The sequence below is a fragment of the Mauremys reevesii genome, linkage group 1, assembly GCF_016161935.1.
Source record: "Mauremys reevesii isolate NIE-2019 linkage group 1, ASM1616193v1, whole genome shotgun sequence".
Classification (NCBI taxonomy): domain Eukaryota; kingdom Metazoa; phylum Chordata; order Testudines; family Geoemydidae; genus Mauremys; species Mauremys reevesii.
Window position 1 is genome coordinate 275,315,887 of NC_052623.1, and position 12,254 is coordinate 275,328,140.

Consider the following 12,254-nt stretch of genomic DNA (forward strand, 5'->3'; position numbering starts at 1 on the left):
GGCCTGCAGTCCCCGGGGGGGTTGTGAGCTGATTTCAGTGGGTCCATGAGCCCCAGTGCCCCACAGGACAGAAACCCCAAGTCCTTGGCCACAGTTGCTCCCCTATAAACTGCAGTGCCTTAGCCAGAGCAGGGCAGGCCCATAGAAAGTTCCACACACACACCCTCACCTCCTCCTCCCCCGATTGCTCCTAGGCCTCACCCACTGGCCAGGTTGGAGGCAGGAAGCCGGAACTGGGCAGTGCGGGGCAGCTGCTGCTCTGGCTGGTACCATGGAGCGGGCAGCTGTGGTGCTTCCCCGTCTCCTCCTCATGCTGCTGATGCCCAGTGCTGCAGCTGTTCCTCAACTCCCAGCCTCCTTTGACTGCTTGCTGGCAAAGCCCTTGGGGTGCAACGACCGCTCCTGGCACACAGCCCCTAGATACTCCTTCCCTGCACCCTAAGCTACCCCACCCCCTGCACACGGCCCCTAGCCAACCCCTGCCTGCACCCTGAGTGGTTTTCAACATTTTTGAGCTGAGCCCCCACTTTGAATTATAATTTTTGGTTGCCTTCCCCCTCAACCTGGCCTGCTGAGGTGAGTCAGGGGGTGGAGGTGGCTCTCCCTGCCAGGGCCCTGCCATGTGGAGCTAGCCCAAACCCTGTCCCCCCAAATATAGAAGTCAAACTATGCCTATGATTGAGCCTCCCCACCTAGCCTGGAGCCGTCTCATTTCCTCTTCCCCCCCCCGCCCCCACCACCACCAGTGGGCCCTGGAGTTTTTATAGCATGTGGTGGGGGGGGGGACTCAAAGAAAAAGTGGATGGGGCACTGGACTTAGGACTCAAGAAACCTCTATGTAGGGATTAATGACCAGTGGATCTAACTGTCCTACCTCCACACTTCTTTACTGCAAGCCACACTGCACAGAAAGGTGTGGGGAGCCTCACACAGAGATGGGTTCCACGGTACATGAATAGAGATGGATGCCCTGCATATACTCTGCACTCCTCCTCCCAAACAGAAAAACTCTGCCTGTTGTGCTGTACCTGAAGCCACATAGGATGGGACAGGATGTGCTTCTGAATGAACCTAATAGAGCTGTGACTCATTTGCCCTCTTGAGGTAGCATGGTGCTAGATTTTTATAATGCCTTTTCCACTTGTGAATTGAAAAACTGAAATCTCACTTTCAATGTGATTCTGTGATTCATTATTCAAAGAGTCTAAATACAAACCCTGAATAAACATCCCTTCCACACACTTAAAGCCAATGTTCTAAGCACACACACTTTAGTGGATGACACTGACTCAAAGGCTTTCACAGAAAAGGGGGCATAGGGAATCAAATAGAGTTTCTAAAGTGTTAGAGTCAATTCTAAGGAGCAATATTTTGCATTGCAACATTATTTTAAAATAACATACCTTCAAAGACTCTAAAACACCCAGAACATTTTGTCCTTGAATATACATACAGGATATTCCTTCTGAAACTGGTTAAGTCTGCATCTTTCAAAGCAGTCTCTTGAAATATAAAGCTTCATTTTTTTAGATTGCATCTGAGGTATATGTGTATTGGCAGGGACAATGGAACATACTTTTATGCATCCTCTCAGCTATACATACCTAGATATACATAGCAATCAAGCTGCAACTCAAATCAATTGGAGGTTTTCCATTAATTTCTGTGGGAGCAAGATTTGGTCCATTGTGACATACCTGGTAACTTTTTGGTGAATTCCACAAGAACCTGAACATGACTGGTAGCCATTTCTGTTAAGATGAGAAAATTTTCTTCAGCACTGAATTCCTCTTGTAACTAAGTATTAAAAATTAAAAAAAACCAATGGTTAATAATAGCTGACACTTTGGACTTCTGTCATTCTTTTTGTAAGAATATCTCAAAGCACTACACAAATATTTACTAATGAATCCTCACAACATCTCTGTAATATAATAGATAATAAAAGTAAACAGAAGTTTGGGGTTTTAGGATTTCAGGTGGATTGTGGCAGCTGCTTGCCACTACAAAGCAACATTACACACTAGTTTAGATTAAGGAGTGAGGAAAGACACTGTATTCAGTTGAAACTGCACTGGGAATTTAGAAAGGCAGAATATCATCTCCAGATTGGAATTTGGCCAGATCACAGGGTTAACAGTCCTACAGTTATGATAAGAGCATGAAACCTTTATTTGCCCCAAGTGGTCAGAACTTTGCTTTTTTACATATCATGTGTGTAACAGCACCTCCAGCAGTACCACACTGGAACATTAGTTCATATGGATTCAAGGGGAAGGGTGCCAACTACTCAACTAACATTACTGCCTGCAGCACCCAGTTATATTCCTTGGAGGGTCATCCATCTAAGTATTTACTTGGCCGAACCCTATGTGCTTGTAAGATCTGATGGAATTGCAGCAAAAGGTAGCATAGTTTCAGGCCGACTACTACATTAATTCACCACAACAATGGGAAAAGAAACATACCATTACAAAAGATTGCTCAAGCAGTGCAAAGGGACAGTATAGCTGATTTAAATAGACAGCTGAAGTGGTTGTAATACCCAAGTGACATAGAACTGGCATAGCCAGCTCTCCACACATGCCACATATCTCCCCCCGTGTAGTGGAAAGTCAAGAGGATTGAGCCCCCGAGGAGAGCTGGTCAACGTTTTTTTGGTCCAAAACTCTTTTGCTGTTGTTGTTTTGTTTATTTACATTTTCCTTTTTTTTTTAAACAAAAAAAAACAAAACTGAAATTTTTTAGTTTTCAAACTTAGAAACCAAAATGTTTTCTCCCATTTTCCCCTCCCCTTTCCCCCTTTATCTTTTCTCCCCTTTTTCTGCTTTTTTTATTTTTCATTTTGCCACTGAAAAAGAGAGGTGGTGAAAGAAACCGAGAGAAAGAAAGGGGAGAGATTTGATATTTTTGTTGAAAAGTCAGAATTTTTTTGTGATGTATACTATTAGATTGTAAACTCTTCTTTTAGACTGTAAGCTCTTTGGGGGCAAGGACTGTAATTTACTATATGTCTGTACAGTGTCAACCTGATTGAGGGCTCTAGGTGCTACTTCCATATAAATGTTAACTTATGTTCACAGCATACACCCAGAAACATTAGATAAAAAACCCCATAAATACCCTTGCTGGAAGGTTGCTTTATTTCTTAGAATTCAAAATGTTTACAAACAAAAAGAGAGAGGAAACAGGCTGCTCCCTAAAACAGACTGACACAACTCACCCCACCTTGCTTTAAGCTGCTCCCAGATCAGAAAACCTTCCCGCTCTTAAAGTGACAGCTTGCAATTCAAACACAGTCCTCAGTATACTACATTAACTAATGTTAATAATAATATAGCCCTGTAGTCTCTTCATACAACCCAAATGACAACTTACAAAAGATTAATTAATTTGTGTACTTACAAGTTTTTTTGATACCTCTTGAGGAATTCGTTGTTTACTATACGAATCCATGATGTAATGAAGAAGGTTCTGCTGTTCTGGGGTAAGTTCTACTTTCTCCTATACTGGCAGAAAAAAACCCATAAAGTTCAGTAACTGGAAGTGATCTAGCATCTCTCTTACTTCAGTAAGATTGTATAGTTCTACGTCTTACATTTGGATGTCAACAAGATGAGAAGTCTGTCTAGCCCCTTAGAGACTGCAGATATAAACAAAGGATCCATGATAGAGTGGTATAAATGTTTTACCAGCATGAGTTTGGGGTGGAAGTGTTATCAGGTTTGGTAATTAGTGAGTTATGTGGACATTAGCCATTAGTGAGTTATGTGGACATCTCAAAACCTCAATACCACACCCTCATATAGTCTATACATGACACTTATGTTACAGAAAAACTATTTAATAGATGTTTTAGTGAGTTTCAAAAAAACATTTGGACTATTTTTATATCTCAGGTATCATAATTATTTTGTGTCCCCAACTGGGTAAGGCTCAAAAGAAGCTCTAAAAGCCTCTAAAGTGACATAATATTGTTTTTCTGTACCTAAGAATATCATGATTTTAAGGTCTAATATCTCCACACATTCCAGGTCTAGAAGCAAACGCTAGGTCCATTTGGAATGTCAGAAATCTTGCTTTTCCTTTGCTCCTATTTCTAGTCCTGAAGGCAGCGAGGTATCCGCATTTAAATCTGTCACTGATGCAGGTGAGGGCTGAATATTGCCATCATGGCCTTTGGTCAGCTGTACATTTTTTAGGGGGTAGTGTTGGGAGATTGCAATTCCACATTTAGGGAGAAAGAGCAACGTTTCCTTCTATCAGACTGATTTTTTTATGGCAACTGTTTGCAGGTGCTCAGAGATTTGGCATATTAATAGTAGTCCTGAGGGAGATGGATTCATGAAGAGTGCAGGTGAGGTGGTCAAAGGTGCACGATAATTTGTAAAACCTTAATTATTCAATACACTCATCCCATGCAGAGATTAGATCTGTAAATATGTATTGTAAAAATATCCAGGGATAATTTGCACAGCCATGTGATAAATCTTACTTAATGTGTATTCTGCAGTTTATCACATGTCTCTGCAGTTTATCCCATGGATATTTCTACGACATATCTAATCTCTGTGTGGAATGTGTATGCTAAAGTGTGCATGTGCATATGCACACACGTGTAATTAATGTATTAGAGTCAAGACCCGCCCCTAGAATCTATACGAGAAGTTATGGTTTTACACGTTATTGATGTAGACTAATGCCTTAGATCCTCAGATAATATTATCTCATTAATTATAAGTAAATACTACAAATACTGAGGGAAATGTGTCTGGTTACATAAGGCGATTCTCTAAATTACTTCAGGGTAACCATAGTATATTGTGTTAGTTTCATGAAGCTCAAACCATCCTAATTATTGTACAAACTATTTACATAAATTTTATTACCCTATATATTTTAGTTGTAGATGTCACTTGCTTCAGGTCCGCTCCCTCGTTATCTTCGCTGGCTGTCTGATCAGGTGGCTGTTTCACATTTTTTCTTAGACGTTTTGACTTGCATTGTATTTCTGTTAACAAACCTGCAGCATTGCAAATAATACGTTCATAGGATTCGCACACCAAAAGACATTTTAGTGTGGGTTAATTCACACGTACCAGTGTGGAGCCAAGTAAGTACATCAGCGTGCCCACATGTTGCTCTTTAACACCAATAAACTACTTACCCATGCATGACATTCTCTGAAGACAGCATTCTCCTTAGATACAAGTACTTAGGCCACTCAGATACATAGATGACAGGCTATGGATGTTCTGATAAGCATCTTTGGGCCGAGCCAACTTCTACTAGTGCAACCTAGGGTGCGGCCTCCCTTGCAGAACATCCACTTAGAAGGGGCACAGGCATCTGCAGTGCCACTCTGCTGACAGATCTAATGTTGCTGGTACAAACCAAAAGTGAATCATGCTGGCCAGGGAGAGGATATGGCTGAAGTGTCTGGGAGATGTGCTGATCCAGTTCATTATCTGGTCAACTGCCACAATTTGTATCTCGCTGAACTAACAGGTTGAATCAAACCCAGGGTTCATTATCGATTACAGTCTATTGTGTCCTTAAATTAAATATTTGTCACTTTATGTATTTATCCTTATAGACTGTAAACAACTTGGGGCAGGGGCTATCTTTAGGTGTATTATGCACAGCAACCAGCACATCATCTGTGCTGAGCAATTACTAAATAATAACAATTAACAGAACCAACCCTCAAAGGAAAACCAGCAAACTGATCAACAGGCAAGCAGGTATGTATGGATCTAAGAATATAATCATCCAGAACTTCAATTTAGAGTTTCTTTCAAGGAGTCTGCCTGGCTCTCCAGTCTTGAAAATGCAGAACAGGAAAAGAGACTCATTCAGAAAATATATGATGGTGGGGAAAGATATCATGTAAACACTGAATTCAGTTGTGAATGTTTTTAATTTCCTGTTTAAGCACTATATAAAATAACCTACCCGCACCATTGAGTGAAGAGGAAATTTACATGATTAAAATAAGACTTACATATAGTACCTCGAAATAGGAAAATATCAGTGATAGGAATGTTGCAGATAATAATTGGCATCAAGGTATGTGATTGTACTGCCTCATTTTTACAATATCCTAGCTTTATTTTTCTAAAGAATAGATGTGAAGCAAGCTTGCTAAAACCACTGGGCCAGATCCTCAGCTGATGTAAACTGGTGCAGTCAGTGGAGCTACACTGATTTATACCCGATGAGGATCTGTCCTGTTTCTTTTCTGGGGAAAATTCAGTTTGCTTTGTGTCTTGTACACTAAAGGCCTGATTCTGCCATCCTTACTTATCCTGAGTAGTACTTTGGGGGTGAAATTCTAGCCCCACTGAAGTTAGTTGCAAACCTCCCATTGACTTCAATGCAGCCAGCATTTTACTCTAACTCCACAAATGGCTCCATTTCAGTGAGACTAGGAGTGCTACTCAGCCAGAATAAGAGTGGCAGAATCTGGTCTTTAATTAGAAACTCAGTTCACACTAAAGAACTGCAACTATAAGTACAAAAAGATATTTGACGCTGATGGTTAAATAATTTCATTGTGTCTGTGGTTTATGTACAAAGGAGATGGAAATGTTTAGTGAGTAGGGGCCATAAATGTTTATAAGACTCTACCTCCCTTTTTGCTATAGCAAAATTCTTCAGTGTTTATAATTGCAACCCTCTAGTATGAGTAAATGAAACAAAGTTCAAGGTAACCTTTTATTTCAAAGGAACTTCTTCAACTTAAGATGATGTATAAATAGAAGCTTTAGGCTTTACCACCTTGTCAAGCCCTGATCTAAAACCAACCGTATATAGTACAGTCTTCCTTTGAAACTTGTTAAATGGTGACTTGCAAAATGTCCTCACTGAAGTGCTTTAGAACACGCTTATGTTTAAGTTATGAGTAACATGAGATACCCAGTAACAAAGTAAGTTTTTCCATTGCAGAGAAAGATTCAAATGGCAGCACCTATTGTCAGTCTTTGTTTCACATATGCCAATTTGAGAAAATGATCAGCCAGTTTAAAAGTTTCATGTGTCCTCAATCAGTATTAGTTACACTAACCTATTTTTTTCTGTGATCTGTTGTTTTTCTGCTGCTATGAGTCACACAGAGTATTCTGAACTCTTGAATTTGTGGAACAATGAATCTGAGTCCAACTCTGTGGGTTTTCATTTTCCTATGACACTTACTGACTCATTGAGTGCTATCATCACTTTGGTGGCATTTGTTTGTGTATTTATGTATTGTACGAGAATATGTCATATCTCAGGATCTTTGTAGTCTGTTTAATTTACAGAATGAAAGATTAATTATATTATATTTGCATGCATTCCAAATATTGATGGAGGTTATTGTTTCTCACAAAGCCAACAGTTAATATAGCATCTCATGATCAGATTAAAAAAGAGAAGTATATTAAAAACTCAGAGTAGATTAATTTCCTGTATGAACCTAAATTGGTTTGACACTATAGTGTGCTAAAATGATTGGAGCCATCAATAAATAGAGTAAACTGCAGTCCTATTCACTGAAGCCAGCATATGCAGATGTGTACACTATATTTCTAGGAGTGAGCCTTCAAATATGGAATGACTATTACTGTTAAAGTTCTACCAGAAATTCAATTTCAACTCCTCATTTTGGGGTGTAGTGCAGTGTCACGGATGTTTAAAGTACATTGGCCTGGAGCTTGGTAATGTATATAAGATGTCAGCCTGAATTCCATTTTTTGTTTTAATATAAAAACATGATTTAAATCTATAAGCCAAATTCTTTGGAGGTGATTCTACCTATAGCTCTATACCTCCATTAGAAGAAACTAATTAGACTATTTAAAAAAAAAGGGAGGGGGGGGCTCTCCCTTACCAGGCCAGCCCAGATTGCCAGAGGAGGACTGCAGCACATAGCAACTTCCAGCCAATGGTAGTCCTCCTTTTTAGGAGATCTGCCATTGGTTGATTCTTAGCACTTCATACAAGCATTGGAATTGGCTGGCAAGGGCTAGCAGGCAGTCCGTAAAAAGGTGGCTGTGGGTAGGGGTAGGTTGGTTCCTTCTCTGCCCTGCATAGCACTGAAAATTCCCTACTTCTTTATATTCCTCCCCTTCTCCAACTGAGGCCTTCCACCACCTCCATCCTTTTCCCATAGCCACAGGAGTGGCTTTTCCTTGCACTTGGGCAGCCCCTTTGGCTCTTGCCTTTTGCTGTGTCAGCCCACTCTGGCAGGGAAAGTCCTTTCTTCACCACCAGATCGTCACGCACCTCATGCTCTGGTGTCCCCTATCATTAACCAAATCTCATCATTCATGGGTATGTCATGCCTATTCAATAAGATTTGTTGAGCACGGACTGCAGTGCCCGTAATGCTACAGTTCATACCTTCAGATTTGCTAGACTATATCTTTGAGGGTTTTACCCACCTTTGTATATGTATGGAGACATCAGCATATTAGACACAGCCCAGTTAGACAAATGTAAGATTTAATATATTTTCAAAGTACTTTGATTGCTTGATGCAAATACCTGCATACATACATTCAGCCAACATCCCCATTTGTTTGCATTTCCGCAGGCGGCACTCCTGGCACTTTCTTCTCATGTACATGTCCATCTCACAATTGCCTCCATTTTTGCACTTGTATACAGCATTTTTAGTGATACTTCTTCTGAAGAAGCCTGTGCAAACAACAGTGAGATGTGTAAGAAGGCACTGCAAACTGGGGAACAGATTAGCTTGAAAAGAGATTGCATAACTGTTTCACCCTCTGAATGCAACACATTCTGCAACTACTCCAGCTTCTTTTGGTACCACTTGGACATGCTGATGGCTGCATTATTGCTACTTTAAAAAGTTACTTGCACCTAAGTGGTCCATGCAATATCATTTAGAACCAGATATTATATAATGTGGGTCTATACACTAGACATTGGCCTGAACTAAAATCCCACATCCAAATATCTGGGATCCTTGAGAAGGTTCAGATCCAAATTTGGAACCCATCACTGTGGTTCAAATTCCAGGATTATACACAATACTGTACAGTACTATAATAATAGCCAATGAACGACTATGAGGCTGCAATTCACTTGAAGGACTCTGAGGACAGGACAATCCATGAGAGTGCAGGCAGCAAACCCATTTGAGTGAATTCCCATTATCTCAATTACCAAGAATTAGAGTACTTGTAACCACGTGTAAGCAGGGTCACACAGACTACCTGCCCATCCAGAATGAAGCAGTGGAACTATATTTATTTTTATCCTCTGTATTAAAGTAAAGGATTCCTCCCTCATTTGCACCAACCCCCTGCCTCCTTCATTAAACTCTGCCCACCTGGCACACTGAGGCCCTGATTCAGCAAGGTACTTAAGCACTTTTCTGACTTTAACCACACAAGTAGTCCCACTGAAGTCAAGTTTCATGGAATTTAGTTTCCCTGGATTCACTCCAGGTTTATATTAGGGTATAGAACTGCAAACAAAAATTAGCCCAAAGAAAATCATGGCTCCTCAGACCCCTTTCTCATTCAGTACAAAGCCCTTATTCACTGTCCAACCTGTACTCAGACTGAGTTACTGTGGAAAAGACAGTATGCATTCATGTAGTGAAATTCTATGCAATAAAAGATTAGCATAATACCACTTACTAGGGAGGCAAAGATAAAATTGCACAGGCACCCTTTGCTTTAACATTTCCTGAACTTGTAGTGCTTCACTTTGCAAGCATAGCATTTTTCTAATGCTGTGTTTTATATGGGATGATTTAGCAGCATTCAAAGAGGGAGTGACCTCTGTCAGGCATGGGAAATAATCTCAACTCTTCCATCGGTTTGGTGGCAAAAAGGGACTCCTGGAAGCCCCTGAGGGCACATGGTTGATTTGTTGTACAGGCTAACCCTAATCTCAGCCCTGGTAGTATTCTACCATTCACTAAAGGTGGGATTGAGCAAAAACACAGGATCCAGTCACCCACAGTCAACCCTGGGGGAAATTCAGATCTCGCTCTCTTCTTGGTTTTTTCTCTGAAAGGCATTGAACTAGGACACAAATGCCTACGTACACCCCTGAATTTTTGAGAAATTCACTGTGGATCCAAATTACAATGTCATGGCTCAAGCCCATCTTGAATTTAAATAATCCATCCCAGCCCTAAAATTTTGTTACAAAAAAATAATAAAATTCTATTTAGCAACAACAAACCTGGCACTTCTTTGAGTCCTGTCTCCTGTACTGTGTGTTTTGAATAGTTCTCTTATTCCATTCAAATGTATTTGATTGACACTAACCTCTTTTGAAATGCAGATTATTTGGAACTTTCAGTCAGACCCAGACATTATTTTTGTTTGCCATTCACGTGGAGTTTAAAACATTTCCATATACTGGTCAAGGAAGGAAGAAAAGGTCTAGGTTTAAGCTGTAGATTTTCAATGCCAGTTAAGTGGCAGTTGCATTTGTTTCAGATCATGTTCCAATTTTATTTTAAACAATTTATTTAAAGACTGCAATTCATGAAGAAAATGATTTATTATAGTTATATTCAAAAGCTGTATGCAAATATGTTTATGACCATTATAAGTCAGGTTGCTGCTATTATGGCTAGCATAAACAAGATCTAGGCAACACTTTATTAGCTGTTATTTGTATGTAAAGAATTGCAAAAGCTTTAGCAAATGCATCTTATTGACAACATGTAGTGATGCCAAATCAGTGAGATTTATAAACCAATAAAACTTAGAACTGTGAATGTTTCCTCCTGAAAGAAACAATTTTTAAAATCCAAAATGTTTTTCTGCTCTGGCAAAGCATAATTTTCAACCTTACTCTCATCCCATTTTTATTATGGAGTCACATTCTTAGCAGTTTCTCTCTAGATAGTCTTCTCCCTAGTAATGTCAGTTAGTTCTCCACTATAAGCCCAATTTTTGACACATATTCCTTAATAATAACAACTCCAGAGTTAAATCAAACCTACTGAAATGTCATGTGTGTGATCTTGTGCTAAGGGAGAATTTTTTGGGACAATCTGAGGCAAATCAGAAAAGATATTTGGGGAGACAGTGTCTGAGAGGGTTAAAAATAAGGTGTCTTTTACATTTTCACATTGCCTCACCTTATCTGATCTTGCAAAATCTCACTACAAATATGTTAGCCTCAACAGTAATTAGGGTTAGTTATGAGTAGAACTCCTTTTTTCAGGCCCCCAGTCCTGAAAGTTGTTCTTCACAGGCAGACCCTCACAGACTTTAATTGGGCTTTATACAGAAACATTGTGAACAATTTGCGAGACTGGGGCTTCAGTTTATATGTTACTTTTCCCACCCCATCCCCTGTTGAGATGTTTGGTTTTGCATCAGCAGGGGCAGCTCTAGCTTTTTTGCTGCCCCAAGCACGGCAGGCAGGCTGCCTTCGGCGGTGCGCCTGTGGCAGGTCCCCAGTCCTGTGGATTTGGCGGCTTGCCTGTGGGAGGTCCGCCAGTCTCGCGGATTCGGCGTACCCAGCGCCGAATTGCCGCCGAATCCGCGGGACCGTCAGACCTCTTGCAGGCAAGCCGCCAAAGGCTGCCTGACTGCCACTCTCGCAGGGACTGGCAGGGCACCCTCTGCGGCTTGCCGCCCCAGGCACGCGCTTGGAGCGCTGGTGCCTGGAGCCGCCGCTGTGAATCAGGTAGAGGACAGCTGGTGCATGAAAATAAACAAACAAGCGCATGTTTGTGGTCAATCTCTCTCCTACAAAACAAATTTGAAATGAAATTAACTAGTTCTATAATATCCAAATTGTGAATTGTATGTTACATATACTGTACAAGACATTAAAGAACAGAGGAGTTGCCTCTTCAGCTAAAAGGGCACAGTTTGATTCTAACTGTTCCTTTTATGAAAGTGCACTACAAAGGAATCCACCAAAAGGGTGTATTTACTACACCAGCACAACTCCGCAGAGTTAAGAACCATGAGAGCTGAACAATACTGAGTAATGTCATGAGGAGAATGCCTGCTGAGAACTGGTGTTGAGACACAATGAGCTAAACTCTACCTTGGTGTAAAACTCCATTGACTTCACTATTTCCTAATCAAGTCATCCAAATGCTACCCAATGAACAAGCAATGCATGCCTACTTTGAACTGTCAGACTATTGACACTTCAAAGAATACTGCTGAGTTCCATCACCACACAAACTGCCCTGACTTTCTAGAGAGAGTGAGAAGATGAATGTGGAACGACTTTAACAGGAAATATCTGTGGTTTGACAT

General features: G+C 40.6%; 1 protein-coding gene across 4 annotated transcripts in view; it reads right to left on the reverse strand.

The window, feature by feature from the left end:
- NR1H4 (nuclear receptor subfamily 1 group H member 4) overlaps window positions 1-12,254 on the reverse strand; it is a 69,750-nt gene that overhangs the window by 28,548 nt on the left and 28,948 nt on the right. For 3 of the 4 annotated variants that reach the window (XM_039519983.1, XM_039519982.1, XM_039519985.1), the window contains 4 exons: window positions 8,527-8,679; window positions 4,890-5,023; window positions 3,406-3,504; window positions 1,698-1,797 (listed from right to left, as the gene is read on the reverse strand). In XM_039519983.1, coding sequence (XP_039375917.1) covers window positions 1,698-1,797; window positions 3,406-3,504; window positions 4,890-5,023; window positions 8,527-8,679 — 486 coding nt within the window. The remainder of the gene's footprint in view (window positions 1-1,697; window positions 1,798-3,405; window positions 3,505-4,889; window positions 5,024-8,526; window positions 8,680-12,254) is intronic. The other variant, XM_039519984.1, reaches the window with a different exon arrangement.